Source organism: Mustela nigripes, chromosome 17, assembly GCF_022355385.1.
Source record: "Mustela nigripes isolate SB6536 chromosome 17, MUSNIG.SB6536, whole genome shotgun sequence".
NCBI lineage: Eukaryota > Metazoa > Chordata > Mammalia > Carnivora > Mustelidae > Mustela > Mustela nigripes.
Genome location: NC_081573.1, coordinates 43,658,676 through 43,675,397, shown reverse-complemented (window position 1 = coordinate 43,675,397; position 16,722 = coordinate 43,658,676). Strand labels below are relative to the sequence as shown.

At 35.0% G+C, this 16,722-nt stretch overlaps 1 protein-coding gene across 3 annotated transcripts in view; it reads right to left on the bottom strand.

The window, feature by feature from the left end:
- Window positions 1-16,722, bottom strand: part of NFAT5 (nuclear factor of activated T cells 5) — a 115,648-nt gene that overhangs the window by 27,214 nt on the left and 71,712 nt on the right. For all 3 annotated transcript variants that reach the window (XM_059383290.1, XM_059383291.1, XM_059383292.1), the window contains 4 exons: window positions 15,800-15,990; window positions 13,137-13,309; window positions 5,846-5,980; window positions 5,668-5,720 (listed from right to left, as the gene is read on the bottom strand). In XM_059383290.1, the coding sequence (XP_059239273.1) occupies window positions 5,668-5,720; window positions 5,846-5,980; window positions 13,137-13,309; window positions 15,800-15,990 (552 nt within the window). The remainder of the gene's footprint in view (window positions 1-5,667; window positions 5,721-5,845; window positions 5,981-13,136; window positions 13,310-15,799; window positions 15,991-16,722) is intronic.

Below are 16,722 nucleotides of genomic sequence, written 5' to 3'. Positions count from 1 at the left end.
CTATGCCATCTTAAAACACTCTCTGAAATAATCACATTACAAATAAATAAACAGCTTCTCATTTATGGCATTATGCGTCCTAAGCCCAATTAGCCATTTCCAAAAAAAAAAAAAAAAAAAAAAAAAATTTTTTTTAAGACAGGTGAGAAAACATATATATATGTGTGTATCCAAAGATATTGAAGAACAAAAGTCTGAAAGTACATATTCAAATGCACCTGAGGTCATCAAAAAACGTATCTGCACTGATCCAACTTCTAATAAACAGTTGTAAAATCCCGTGTACTCTTAGTGTTACTCTTTAGTTTAAACACTGTAACTATGTCACAAAGCAGTCTTACCTACAGTTAAAGAGATGGCTGAATGGATGGACTTGTGAGGTATCTTTCTAGTCTTAAAATTATTTGGCAAATTCTGTAATTGAAATTATTATTTTGAGTAAGATCTTGTTTCTTGGTAATCAGTAATGGAGTTAGTATCTAAAAGTCAGATGCATATTTCATTTAAAAACTTTTACTCCACTTGCTTTGGAGAGCATACTTAAACAAACCTAATTTGAAACCTTTAAAAAAACAAATGAACCTATTTTGATACTATTCCTTTGTACTCCCTCAATCTGATTCTAGAAATCCTATAAGTGATTTGAATTAAAAACTAAATCATGAATAGTGATAAGTTGTTTTTAAATACTATTTTAAGAAATTAAGAGCAATTAACTATCATTAAGCTAGCAGCACTATACAGATAAAACATATAAAGGTTTGGGAGGCCCTTGGAGCAGGTTCAATGTTCTCTAGGGTAAAAACAGAAGAAATCCTGGGGCACCTGGATGGCTCAGTAGGTTAAGCCTCTGCCTTCAGCTCAGATCATGATCTCAGGGTCCTGGGATCAAGTTCTGCATCAGTCTCTCTGCACAGCGGGGAGCCTGCTTCCTCCCCCCCACCCATCCTTTGCCTGCCTCTCTGCCTACCTGTGATCTCTGTCTGTCAAATAAAGAAAGAAAAATCTTTGTAAAAAATTATGAAAAACAGAAGTAATCCCAATTTTAATTTCTTAGAAAAATCTGCTTGGATTCAAAATAACAATTTTCTTCCTCTCAGCAGATAATCTTTTTTAGAACTTGTAAGTAATGGTGTTAGATATTTTTCATTCTCCTAAATGATAATTTAATACTGCCACATTCATTTTACAGTTGGGGATATATATACGTATATATAATTAAAGACACATAACAAAACAAAATTCCAAATAAAATCATTTGAAAATACATAACCTCTAAATTCTCAAGCCTTTGTTTAGTCTAGATGTTCCCCAAATTTCTGAGGATTTCTTTTGACATTTCTTTCAAGAACTGTCTTTCCATATTTATACTAAAAAATCCATCTTCTCCCAAACTCCTAAGTTTCTCCTTATTTTTTTATTCTCTCCCTCTAAAGAATAGAAAGAACTCAGAAGACTAAGGGTTGAGAAACAACAGTCTACACACCTGTGTTTTTGATACACTAATGCCTGTTTTGTGTTTTATAAAACAAGTTATTCTTAAATCGAATTGTATACTTCTTAGTTTTTAATAAGACCATATCTAGCTCCTAGTTCCCGTCTTTAAATCATCTCTGTATTTCAAGCTGTGAGACTCTCCTGCTTTCTTTCAAAACCAACTTATCTTTAAGACTGTATACACACACACAGTGTGTAGTCTTATATATATACACACACACACACACATAGAGACTATATATATCTAAATATATGTAAAATATATGTGAAAGAGATCTCTTAGAGATTAATCTTTAAGATACATATCTTTTTGTATATATTTTACAGGCAATTTCTACAGAATTTATCTGAAATTATTAAAATGGGAATAGATATAATGACCCTGTGCCTACCACATTTGGTATACATGTGCCTGAGACATATTATGGCTTTGCATAGAAGAGTCAGATATTAAAATTTGAGATTAATGAAGTCTGTTTTCCCAGACTTCATTAATCTCAAATTTTAAGTCTGTTTTTAAAGTTTTATTCATTCTTAATCTTTACACACGACATGCAGCTTGAACTCACAACCCTGAGATCAAGATTCACAAAACCCTCTGAGCCAGTCAGGCACCCTTTAATTTTTAAATTAAAATAATAAAATAATAATTTTTAAATTTAAATAATAAAAAAGTTTAATGTCTGAGGAGTTGATTTTGGGGTTATAAATGAATAGTTATCACAATTATTCATAATGGCAATTTGCAAGGTTCTTTAAATGGTCTTTTCTACTATACCATCTTCTGGTCATGTTTTAATATCATAGAGGTCCTTTCAGCTTTTCTGTATGGGCCTGATATTTCTTTACTGACTACAATTTTCTCTTCTTTTGTTTTCTGGGTACCCTTCCCTCTAAATGTTTAATTTTTTAAAATTTTATTTTTCCAAGTAATCTCCACACAGAGGCTCAAACCCACAATCCTTAGATCAAGAGTCACATGCTCCACTAACTGAGCCAGATAGGCACCCCTAAATGTTTAATTTTTTTTTTCTTTAATATAATCTGTTGAATCAAATTCTTTTTATCTTCACTGTGATCCCATTCTAAAACATATCCCAGAAAGTCCCTTAGGAAAAAAAAAAGACAGCTTGCTGAAAAAAATTAAAATTTAAAAATGAACAGCACAACCACAGAATTAATGGAAGATCATATTATGTTTTAGTTTGTTATACATACTTGCTTGCAAAAACCCCAGGACCTCTAGATATAGCCACCAAATAAGGACATTAATTCCTTTCCATTCCACCATGTCTTATTTTTATGATTATTCTTCTTTAATCTATTGTAGCTGGCATAACTACCCTGAAAAAAAGTGTTTTAAGAATATTAACTACCCCATGCCTCAAAGGTAAGGAAGGAAGGAAAGAAGGAGAGGGGAAGAGAGAGAGGAAGAGTTAGAGGATAAAGAGGAGGAGGAAGATTTGGAAGAAGAAGAAGAGGAGGAAGAAGATGAGGAGAAGAAACAAAGATTTCTTACCATTAGGTTCTACATGAGACAGCAAGTTAAGACTATAATTTGTTGGGGCTATCTTATCAATATTTTGTATAATTTATAGGGCAAGTTTCTCAGTCTCTAGAACTAGCTATAGGATAAGGTAAGGAAGAGAAATTGTAACAGAGCATTACATGTAAAGGAGTTTACATTAATTTAACCAACTCATCAAAAAACAAAACATGTTTATGGCACACACAGAAGTATTGCATGGAAAAATTAAGCTTCAGTCAGGACCAAAACTGTAGGCATGTAAGAGCCTGGTTGAAATTAGGGTTTGAAGTACCCTCAAAAAGAATAAGGAACCTCAGTCCCGAGTCCTCATTTTCTTCAAAGTGAATAAAATGAACCAGCAAGTTTTTGTTTTTTTTTTTTTTTTTTATTTTTTTTTTTTAAAGATTTTATTTATTTATTTGACAGAGAGAAATCACAAGTACACTGAGAGGCAGGCAGAGAGAGAGAGAAGGAAGCAGGCTCCCCGCTGAGCAGAGAGCCCGACGCGGGACTCGATCCCAGGACCCTGAGATCATGACCCGAGCCGAAGGCAGCGGCCCAACCCACTGAGCCACCCAGGCACCCTGAACCAGCAAGTTTTTCATGAGTATCTGTTGAGTGCTTAATAGTATGAGGAACACGGAAGAGTCATAATACATTGTCCCTAACCTCTGGGAGTCCTTGAAAGGAAGCCACTCTTGGTTCATGGGAAGTGAGAATGGTTTGTTCAAATAAGTTATAAGAAATCATAAAATGTCAGAGTTAGAGGGAAACTCTTAAATAATTTAGTAAAAATTCATAGATTAGGAAACTGGAGCACAAAAGTGACTTGTCTTATTGAGGTAACCAAGATTGCTAGTGACAAAGCAAGTGCTATAACTTCAGTTAAGACAGAGATTGCCCAACAGTATATGTGACAAAGGAATGACTGTTACATCCTATTATCTCCCTTTCTCAGCATGTAGTAGCATGAAGACAGAGGAAAACTTTCTGTATAGCATCTGTCTAGGTATGTAAGAAGCTCCATTTTAATAGGATACTATTTTGTGAAGAATTAACTTTACCCTATAGTTTAGTTTTTGCCCCTGGCTGCTGAAAGGTAATCTCTAAGACCTTAGAAACTCCCGCCTGATAGGAGTATTTCTGACAGGGGGCTTTGGTCACTGGACAGTCCAACAATGTGATTTATGAAGGGGACTTTGCAATGTCGTATCAGTTCCAACCTCTGGTAGAACTGGAGACTAAAGATTAGCTGCATGGGCATTATGTGACCGAGTCCTAATAAAAACTCTTCCAACCTCTGGTGGAACTGGAGACTAAAGATTAGCTGCATGGGCAGTATGTGACCGAGCCCTAATAAAAACTCTTCCAATCTCTGGTGGAACTGGAGACTAAAGATTAGTTGCATGGACAGTATGTGACCGAGCCCTAATAAAAACCTAATAAAAACACCAATGGCTTGGGTGAGCTTCCTTACTGTTAATACTCTGCATATTGTCACACATGGATGTGCTGAGTGTGTACGGCATCCTGAGGACAACAAAAGCTTCACCTTTGGGACCTTCCCAGACCTTGCTCTATGTGTCTTTCCCTTTGGCTGGTTCTGATTAGTGTCCTTTTGCTATAATAAAGCTGAAATTAAATATAGTGTTTCCTGTGTACCGTGAATTATTCTAGCAAATCTAAGTGGGGAGTGGGAAACCCTAAGTTTGAAGCCAACTGTTCAAAAATGAGAGTGGTCAGAAGAACTTGTGGCTGGTTAGTATCTGAAATGAGGGAACACTGTGCCCTTAGCTTTGAGTATGGCAATGTATTTTACTGGATACATATTTTAAAATTTATTAAAAAAAATACAATGGAATAAAAAATTTAAAAATTAAAGATTAATCTGTTTTGATAAATTGGCCAGTCTCTAATTTTTGCCTCTTACATCTCTCTACTTGGTTTTCATGTGCTCTTTTCTACTCCTATCAACATTTTACGGTACATTTTAGGCTTTAGGTACTTTACACATTAGTTTATTCCTGCTCTACTGTTCTCTGTCTGTGATCCACACCTATATACGCTACTCTTCTGCATTATGCGTTCTATCTGATTTGTTAAAAAATTTGTCCTTTTCTGCGAGTCTCAATTTCTGTAAGTTTGGTCCTATTTGTTCTACATTCTAATTCTTCAATCAGTTTTTTATCCTTGTTTTCAAGCTCTTTTTCCTCATCATTTTGAAAACAATACATGGTGAGGTCCTACAATACAGACTCTTTTGTTGTAAATTTAACAAACAATGCCTCTGTGAAAAGGTAACTAACAAACATAAAACCCCTGACATAAATAAGTTTCCCTTTGATAAACTAAATATTAGGCTAGGATAATCCAAATCCTCAGAAAAAACAAATATTAGGAAATAAATGTTTCATTTATTAACAATTATTTACTAATGCTTCAAACTTTTTAAAAGAGAACTGTCATTTATTTCTAGCATTAGTAGAATTTTCAGCTACAGAAATTCAAGAAAGAATGTTAAATGATTTATATGAATCCCACATAAAGAAGAAATTTAATCTGTTTGATTCAGGAAAATTTCAGAACAAAACTGAATTTCTCAGAGAATATATAATTAAATGACAAAAAGGCTTAAATAATACCTGATGAAATAATTCCATGTCAATTTCAGCTTCTGACTTCCAAGAGTTTTCATCTGATTGAAATAAAAGCAGTAATTTATTAAAAATTTTAAACTTTTTTTATTTTATAGCTATTATTATATCTTTAAAATAAAGCAGAACGTGCAACAATCTTCATACTAGCGTTATGCCTACTTACCAGAAACATTTTCTTGGAAAATAACTTTAGTTCCTTTCAGAAAGTTCTTGCCAATTAAAAATACTTCTTCCTCTCCTTTCACTGAACAGCTATGCAAGCTTTTCTTTAAGATTTCTGGCACTCCTGCTGGCTGAGCTGTGGGTACACATAAGCATTCCATAAAAAGAACCACCAACACTTATTTCTTTTCTAAAATCAGTTCTAGAAATTGTCTTTGTTGACCCTTGAATTTAACTTCCTTTACTTTGCAACTTAACTTTCACTCTAACAGAAAAAAACCCAGGAAAATCCATATTAAGTTTTAATAACTCTGATAAGACTTTGTAGGGATGGACTAATGCCTAAGATGAGGTTTTATATGTCATCTTTGTTTTATCGTTATGTGAATAACAAGTTTTAAGATGTGCACTTAGTCTTAATATTTTTATATTTTTTTGTCTCTATATTTTTTAAAAATTCTATTTAAAACAAGCTTTTCCCACAATCCTAACCTCAAAAATGTCAGCTATGTTTTTGCCATTATAAGACTTCTGAGGCAGTATCTGCCTCTAGGTAGTACTGAGGGCTTCTTTAAGGATCTACACCCAGGACTCAGGCCCCACACCAAAAGAACACCTAGAAACTGACTGAATCCAATTCAGAATAGTTTTTTCTACCAGAGGATCTCCCTGATCTAGGATAATCTGAGGTTAAAAAATAAAACAATTGAAAAACTAGTGCATAAAGACTAAGTAACCACTACTAAAATAAACAAAAGAATTGTAAAGTACTGAGGGCACAGATCTAATGAATAAATTACAATTAGCCTACCAACTTTCACATGCCAGGATTTCCTTAAGAAAATTTAATAGGTATTAATTAGCGAAACAGTTTCCTAAGTTAAGTAAATCTAGGAAAATACTGGGTTAAAGCAAAGCTAAATGAACAAAAGGATTTTTCCAAGTATTTAATATTCTGATAAACACTATAAATATCCAATAACGAACATAGTATATAGGTTCCCCAATATATTTGACTCCAAAAACATTCTTCCCTTCGAGTGCCTGGGTGAGCATCTGCCTTCAGGTCAGGTTGTGATCCCAAGGTCCTGGGATCAAGTCCCACATTGGGCTCCCTGCTCTATGGCGAGTCTGCTTCTCATTCTGCCCCTCCACTCGTTCTCTCAATCCCTCTCTCTCTCTCAAATAAACAAAATCTTAAAAAACAAAAAAAAATTCTTCCTTATTGACACTTAAGGACTAGTTTTCCACCAAAATACTCTGAGATGCTGGCATATGCAAATAAATACCTTTTAAGTATCCCAAAAAACTGTTCCCCAGGAGGTTAAGCTCTTTCACATATATTATTACACTATCTGTTGTTTTAGTAAACCCTCACAACATAAGCATTGAAAAGGTAAACTAAATTTGGCCTTGTATAACTCACCATCTTCTAAATTAATTAGAGTCCACTACACTTTAGGAAAAGTTTAACTTTTTTCTCTGTAGACACTTACATATTTTAATAGTTAATTTTATCCTTTTAATAATATCATACTATTCACTGCCCTTCCTTGTGGAAAGGCTATAATTCTTGTGCCACTCAGGTCAGGACTGGCCATGTGACTTGTTTGTATAATGAAATGCGAACTGAAATAATATGCCAGTTCCAAGGAAGATCTTTTATAACCTTACATGGTTCCACTTTTTCCTTTTTCCCTTCTACTACGAAAATGTCAGAGAGAGGGAGGGAGGAGCAGAAGGAGAGGGAGAAAAATGTAGATAAGGGCAGCTACTTCAGCCTGGATCCTAGAGTGAAGAGAATGGCCCTGCTTCCAAACCATAGCCAGTATTATCATAAAGTGAGAGAGAAACAGAACTGTTGTTGAGTGCCACTGAGTTTTTTGTTGTTGGTGTTACTGCAGCATCATTTAGCCTCACATACTGGTACAAACAAGTAAGTATCCTGTGCTTATTAAATATTTAAATGGCAAATGACACTTTCAGCAATGTCTAAGAGTTTAAAAGAAATTGTGAATGTATATCCATATATACTGGTTAGAAACTGTTACTGGTCAAATACCGGCAATTATATGCCCTCTGTAAATGAAGAAATAACTGAATTTATTTATAGCTTTTTAGAGTAAGAGTGGAACTCAAGAGTTGTTTTTAAAGGACATTCAAGAAAAACATAGTAAAAATTTTTGGAAAGATTTTTTTAAAGTAATCTCTACATTCAACATGGGGCTTGAACTCACAACCCCAAGATCAAGAGTTGCCATGTTCCACTCACTGAGCCAGCCAGGTACCCCAGTAAATATTATTTTGATTAGAAAACAATAAGAGATGAAAATTATATGGCTATATTGTATTAACGAAATGAATGGAAAGTATACAACCTTTCCCCCCATTTTCAAGTACTATGTGGAAATTCCACTCCACTGATGCTTATCAAAGCTTTTATTTTTTCCTATCTCATTTTTTCCTTTTATGTATTATGGGCATATGATGGCCAAATGAGGCTCCTTGGAGGATACATGATGTATATATCTTCTATATATTTGTATTTACATTACACAAAGAACTAGTCTGTCATCTGTCACTGTTCAAGATAATTTAACTTTCAACCTTTGACCTTAGAAGGTCTTTTCTACTAAAAGTTTAATGGTTACCTAACAGCCCCAACACCATACTAAACAGAACCAAAGTCAGTATTATTTAAGCATTAACTATTTTATTTTATCTTTAAGTAATTACTAAGCCAGCTCTTGAAAGTGATCAGTACTGCTTAAAAAATTGTAACACAAAAAAATCAGCCAAGTAAAAAAATAAAAATAGCAGCCAGTTCTCTGGTACTATAAAAACAATGTGCTTCTAGATGCTTTTCAAATAGTAGCCTCAAAAATAAAGCTGAAAAAAATTAATGAATATATGAATACGGAAAAATAAAAGCAAATATTTCAACATGCCAAAAGAATTAGTAAATCTTTTTAATAATATCTCTGAAGAGAAGGAAAGTTTACTCAGTGATATTATCCTTTTCCTAAAGTTGTGGGATACAGAGAAATAAGGGAAGTAGAAACTTACGAAATTCAGTCAGATTTAATCCAATATATATTATTGTGAAGAAAGCCTAATTAATTTTGTTATATCTTAAAAATTAGCATAGGTGGGAAGATACTAAAAAAGTATGGAAATTGATATTCTTAATTTGATATAGTATCACCACATAATACATGCAATATAAAAAAAAACCATGTATACCTGTATTGTCTAGAGAAATAGAAATAGGTCAAGAAAATAAAAGGGGATAATTCTTCTATCCCTTAAAAACAAACAAACAAACAAAAAGCAGGTAGTGGATCTAATGGTCATTGTTAAACGAGCAAGTAAAAGCAGACCTTCTTTTTCAATGTCACAAAGCACAACATGAATTCTGGCAATAGGCCTTCTTTCCACTGAGTGTCTCTAGCTGGAAGATCAAATGTCTGCTTCCTCTCATCCCTTCCACCTCTATCACCTTTTGGCCCCTATTCCTCTTCTACCTCCCTCTCATCTTCCTGTTTCCCTCTACCTCCCATTCCAATTCTAACCCTTCTTACTAACCTATTTCCTTTTCACCTCTCTTTCTATTCCATTTGCTTAAACCTATCAAAAAGGTTATATTTATGGAAATAAACATAAACCAAGAACCCATAATGGAAATTCTTTTGTAAATTTTTTTTTTTAAGATTTTATTTATTTATTTGACAGAGGGAGATCACAAGTAGGCAGAGAGGCAGGCAGAGAGAAAGAGAGAAGAGGAAGCAGGCTCCCTGCAGAGCAGACAGCCTGATGCGGGGCTCGATCCCAGGACCCTGGGACCATGACCTGAGCCAAAGGTAGAGGCTTTAAACCCACTGAGCCACCCAGACGCCCCTCTTTTGTAAAATTTTTAAAAAAAAAGGATTTTTTGGGCCCTTTCACTGTGTATTATTTTTATGTTTACTTTTTCTCTTCCCTCATATTCCACCCTCTAAAGTCTAAGTTTAGGCCTCAGGCTTCCTAAAGTGGACAGGTTAAAATATTAAATTCTTTAGCTCAACACACAAGTTCCTATAAAACAAATCTTGCCTAGCTCTACTACCTTCAAATCTTGCCACTTCTTCATTATATATACACACACACACACACACACACACACACACACACACACACACACATTTAGAGAGGGAGAGACAAAGGAAATAGCAGATGGGGAAGGAAAGAGGGAGAGAGGGAGGGAGGAGCAGAGGGAGAGGGAGAAGCAGAATTCCTGCTAAGCAGGGAGCCCAGGACCCTGAGATCATGACCTGAGCCGAAGGTGGCCGCTCCACCAACTAAGTCACTCAGGGTCCCTATTGGAAATGTCCAGAGTAGGCAAATCCAGCAGAATCCAGTAGAAAGTAGAATAGTGGTTTCCAGGGTCTGGGATAACAGGGGAATGAACAGTGACTGCTAAAAGGTACAGAATTTCTTTTTTTGGTGACAGTAAAAATGTTCTAAAATTAGATAATGGTCACAGTCATACAACTTTGTGAATATGATAAAACTGTACATGTTAAAAGGCTCAACTGCATGGTATGCAAATTATATCTCAGTAAACTATTATAAAGGAAAAAAGAAAACTATTATGGGAAAGCATGAACCTAACTGTATGCAAATTTAAGATAACTAAATGCCTATATACTGAACCTTAATTATAAGCTATACAACTTAAAATGTATATCCACTATTATGTTAAAGTTGATAAAAATTAATTCTTTCCTATATATACATTTTTTAAAGATTTTATTTATTTATTTGACAGACAGAGATCACAAGTAGGCAGAGAGGCAGGCAGAGAGAGAGAGAGGAGGAAGCAGGCTCCCTGAAGAGCAGAGAGCCCGATGTGGGGCTCAATCCCAGAACCCTGGGATCATGACCTGAGCCGAATGCAGAGGCTTTAACCCAACAAGCCACCCAGCCCCTCTTTCCTATATTTTATGGGAGCTATCAGCTCAAAACAATGAACAACAAAAAAATCAGATTTTCTCTTATCTACCATTTCCCACTCTCAACAGTTTTGTCCCTATTTTATTACATAAAAAATGAAAATAATCATTTCTATTTTATTAATAACAGAGTTGTTTTCAAGATCAAATAGGATAATGTAGTACTCTTATTAATAGGAAACTCCATTAGATTAATAGTCACTAGAGAGGAAAAATGACTTAACTACAGTGGATTTGGAACCAGGGCTTAGGCATGATTAGCCCAATCTTCTTTCTTCCCTCTTCTGCAACTGCCTACATGCACTAAGCATACATTTTATTTAAACTTTTAAAAAAATATTTTATTTACTTATTTGACAGAAAGAGAGAGAGTACAAGCAAAGGGAGTGGCAGGGATAAGGAGAGGCAGGCTCTTGCTGAGAGCTTGGGGCTCCATCCCAGGACCCTACGATCATGACCTGAGCAGCTGCTCAACCAAATAAGCCACCCAGGTGACCTAAAGCAGACATTTTAGATGGTTTGTACCAGTTGCTAAGAGGCCTACAACTGTAGAAAGCTAAGAAGCCTACAACTGCTCTGACTGGATTGATAGATATACCCTAGTCTGGGATGAAAAAGTCCTCTTCCTAACAGTTTTATCAGTAGTGAAATTGGCATTATCATCTCAATTTCTCAACTCCCAAGTGTCTAACTCCAATTATAAGGTAAACATTTATTAATTTCCTAAGACCTCAGCATATATGAAAGTGCTTCATAAACCACAGAGTAGGGGCGCCTCAATGCTCATAGGGTTAAGCCTCTGCCTTCGGATCAGGTCATGATCTCAGCGTCCTGGGATGGAGCCCCACACTGGGCTCTCTGCTCAGCAGGGAGCCTGCTCCACAACCCCCCCACCCTGCCCCCATCTCTCTGACTATTTGTGATCTCTGTCAAATAAATAAAATAAAATCTTTAAAATATATATATATATATATAAGCCACAGGGTATAAGAGAGAGATAAAATAATACTGTGAAAAGTAATATTGACATTAACACTGTAGATTCATCTGTGTTGTCACGAATGGCAAGACCACATCCTCTTTGGTACTCCTTTCTTTCAAAGAAAGTATTGTTCCTGTTATCGAATCCAGTTTCTCTAAGCAGATGAAGAGTGACAAATAGTCAACTAGAGGAATTAAAATAAATATTCCACACCTCCATAATAAATGACTTCAACAAAAAGAAATGGACAATTTAGGTATTCAAGGAAAATCCCCCAATATGAACTGAGATCTATATTAATTCATAAAAAATCTAAACTACACCAATAAATCTCCTAGGTAGAGGAAATGGTTCATTAACATAATCTCTTTCTTTAACCATAGTCTTAACCATAACCCAGAGGCTATGGTTAGGATGAAATGAATTGTTTAAACTTGGTTTCAGCATTGCCATTCTAAGTGATTATAATGACAAAAGAGCATGTGGTTAAAAGCAGAGGCTTTGAATCCTAGTCTTACTATTTGCTAGCTGTATGACCTTGAAGGAGTTATTTAATCTCTAGAAGTCTCAGTTTCATCAACTATAGAATGGAATCCATACAAGGTAAGCCAAGTTGAGCAAAGTAAGAATCTTATTTCCCACTTCCCAACACTGTAATTTAATGCCATAATTTGTAATCAGAACTCCCAACTACTGTATATTCATTCACAAAGTTCTGCTTACCTTAGTGTTTCTTATGTTCTAATAGAAAATAGACTTAGGATCACAGCAATTTACCACACAATAAAGATACACAAAAAAAATCCTTTGGATTTATAATTTACTTCAAGTAAACCATTCAGAGTACATTTTCTTAAGCATGGAGCCCAACAACGGGGCTTGAACTCATGACCGTGAGGATCAAGACCTGAGCTGTTATCAAGAATTGGAAGCTTAACCAACTGTGCCACCCAGGTGCCCCTAAAGTACTTTAAAAAAAAAAAAAAATTCTAAGCAGGCTCCATATCCAGTGTGGGGGGCTTGAATACATGACCCCGAGATCAAGAGTCACACTCTCCAGCGAATGAGTCAGCCAGGCGTTCCCTCAAATTACTTTTAAAATCAGTATGGGATAATAGGGAACTATAAAATACTATACACCTTTAGAATTTTATTTGATATTATCCACCTTTTAGTCTAGAAAATTGGACTATAGCTTTTTAAAATGTTTCAAGTTTTGCAAGATCAGAAGCTAGAACATATGATACATCTGAAATTTAGAGATGTCTGCAAATTAACAGAAAACAAAAAAAAAATTCAATACACATTTTCTTACTTACTACATAAAATCGGAGAAGAGGGTGTTTGCAGTGTCAAAGTGGAGCCATCTTTCCTCGTGATATTAACTCTAAAAACCAATCTGGCACGAGTGCTTTTTTTCTTGGAACCAGCAATTCCTATTCTGGCTTCAACATCAGCATTCCTCAATTTCAATATCCCTACGCAGTCCACCCTAACACACAAAGAAAAAGACATTAACTGATATTTTCTGTTTTATAAACAGTACAATATTCTTAACCAAATATGCCTCTTTTTTGGCGGGGGGAGGAGCAGGGAGGGGAGAGAGGGGTGGAGAGCGAGAGCGAGAGCAAGAGTGAGAGAGAATGAATCTTCTTAAGCAGGTTTCACGCACAGTGTGGAGCCTGACACAGGGCCTCAGCCATACAACCCTAAGATCAGGACCTGAGCTGAAATCAAGAGTCAGATGCTTTAATAACTGAGCCACCCATGTGCCCCAAATAAGTTTCTTTAAAAATTTTTTAAATTTAATTATTAATTTTTTGAAAATGTAATACAATCATAAATTTCCAAATTTAAAAAGTATGGAAGGGTGAATTCTGAATATTCATAATTCTTGTCGAATTTTCATTCATAATAATAGTGGAAAAATAGTAAAGCAAAATCACTATTTCAAAATCTGAACATAAGGGTTTATAAGAGATACTTTTACCATTAAAAATTTTTAATTTATTTTTTCGGGCGCCTGGGTGGCTCAGTGGGTTAAGCCGCTGCCTTTGGCTCAGGTCATGATCTCAGGGTCCTGGGATCGAGTCCCGCATCGGGCTTTCTGTTCAGCAGGGAGCCTGCTTCCCTCTCTCTCTCTGCCTGCCTCTCTGTCTACTGTGATCTCTGTTTGTCAAATAAACAAATAAAATCTTTAAAAAAATTTTTTTTTAATTTATTTTTTCTATTTTTTTTTTAAGATTGTATTTATTTATTGGAGATAGAATAAGCAGGGGAGAGACAGAAAGAGAGGAAGAGTCACAATCCCCATTGAGCAGGGGCTCAATCCCAGGACCCTGGGATCATGCCCTGAGCTGAAGGCAGACACTTAACTGGCTGAGCCACCCAGGTGCCCCTTAATTTATTTTTTTTAAAGCATGCTCTATACCCAGTGTGGGGCTCAAATTCGCAATGCTGACATTAAGAGCCAGTCTGGCACCCGAACTTCCATTCAAAAAAAAAATAAGTGCATCCTCTATTTTTGCAAATTCATATATTAAAATAAAAGGAATGAATTTTACTAAAAAAACAAAAACCAAAAAACAAAACACACATACACACAAAACTAGCAACTGTCTCCAAAAGAATAGAACACTATATAGCCATTAAAATATATGCTATTAAAAAAATATGCTATAAGATAATATTTACTATATGGAATATGCTGATGGTAAGTGAAAGCAAGGTTACAAAACAATGGGTACAGTATTATTTCAATGTTACCAGAAAAAAAGAATGGAAAGATACATATCAAAATAGTGGTTACTGGGCACTTGGGTGGCTCAGTTGGTTAAGCGGCTGCCTTTGGCTCAGGTCATGATCCCAGGACCCTAGGATAGAGCCCTATATTCGGCTCTCTGCTCAAAGGGAAGCCTGTTTCTCCCTCTCCCTCTGCCCCTCCTCCAGCTTGTGTTCTCTCTCTTGTTTGCTTACTCTGTCTCTCTCAAAAAAAAAAAAAAAAAAAGTGGTTATTTCTGGGAAGTTGGCTTTTGAGAGATATGTTTTTAGTTTTTCCTTATTCATTTTTCTTTATTATTTTTTATTGTTCTGTATTTGACTTATAGTGAATAAGCACTATTTTTATAACCAGTAACTTCCTTCCTTTCTTCTACTACATATGTTTATTTTTACAATTTTCAAAAGTTAAAAAATAAGTCTTTACTAAATATTTTTCAAAATTTTCCTTTCCAATTAACCTCTTACTAACCTATTCAAAATGGCTTTCAAAAGGAAACTCAGAATTAAATACAGAAATGTCATTGACTATCTAATACAAATAATTACAATATAAGTCTACTCCTTTTCAATATATCTGCTGCTGTTATGGTTCAACTTTAGAATTAAAAAACCTTAGCAAAAGGCTTAAGGGAAAAATTTTTTTAATTTAAATCATTAACACTTCTAATATTTTTTTTGGCAATGAAAATCCATAAGATGAAAAAACATACTCTTTTTTAATATAAGAAAATAAACACAGAAGGTGAAATAAACACAATATGCTTTTTCACATCAAGATGGGTCAAGGTACCACGAATGGTCTATCAAAGTTTCTAATGCAAACACTAAGAAAGCAGAATTTAGGGGGGGAGAAAAGGCAGAATTTAGGAGAGCAAATCAAATTGTTTGTAATTTTTATTTTTTAACGTTACTTTTATTAATTCCAAAAAGTAAGTCCATATAATTTTTTAAAAAGTCAGCATTCCACCTGGCTTTTATTTCCTTGCCTTTCATCATGGGAATTCCACGGCAAAGGGCAAAAAGAGTCCATTTTAACCTATTACCATTCTGCAATAATCTATTTCTGTATTTATAAATGTTTAAAACATTTTAATAAAATATTCAAAGTCTTATTTTTTTTTACACTAAAAACTAAAATTTTTTTGAGCCCCCTGCAAAAGTGTAATGTATACTGAAACATTTTTTTATAGTAAGTACTTACGCCAGTGTCATGTTGTTGCTTGGATCAAGACCAACTTCTATAACAGTAGTGCCTTCAATGTCCACTTCTTTACAGGGAGTTGTATTTCGCCCAGTAACCCTGCAGGCCTGATAAAATCCATGTGGTTTCACTCGGCCAGAGTCATTACCCACAAACACTTGCAACACTACGGGCTCATTATGGCCTTCCAGCTGGAGTGAGATAACATGGAACATAAATTAGCCTTTCAAATAATCTAATTGTCCAATCAAACACTTAAGACCAAGTCCTATAACGGGATAACAATAAGGAAATAATTTAAATCCTCAAGAAAAACAAAAGTACAACATTTTCATAAAAAGAAGAGTTGGCTAAGTTTCTGTAGGAAATCGTAAGTTTTACTTCTGAAATAATCACACTTTGAGGAAAATTTATATGTTTAATGATAAATTACCATTTATAATTAATTTGTACAACTAGATGCAAATGAATACACAGTCCTTTAGGTATTTATAAATTTATGCCAAAGCATGCGGGTTATTTAAAATTTACCACCATCACTAATGGAAAATTCACTAAATTGTTTTACTGGCATCATTAATATTATCATCAAATGAATATACATACTGAATTTTTAAACTCTTTTAATAGTAAATAGGAAGGTGTCTGAAGTGCTCCTATATAAATAAAAGGGAAATGGGGCTCATCTGCATAGATTAGATAGACACAAACACCATCATGAAATCATGGTCCAAAACATTATAGTTTGGCGGTGCCTGCGTGGCTCAGTGGGTTAAGCCTTCAGCTCAGGTCATGATCTCAGGGTCCTGGGATCAAGCCCCGCATGGGGCTCTCTGCTCAGTGGGGACCCTGCTTCAGCCCCCCTGCCCCTCTGCCTGCCCCTCTGCCTACTTGTGATCTCTCTGTCAAATAAATAAATAAAA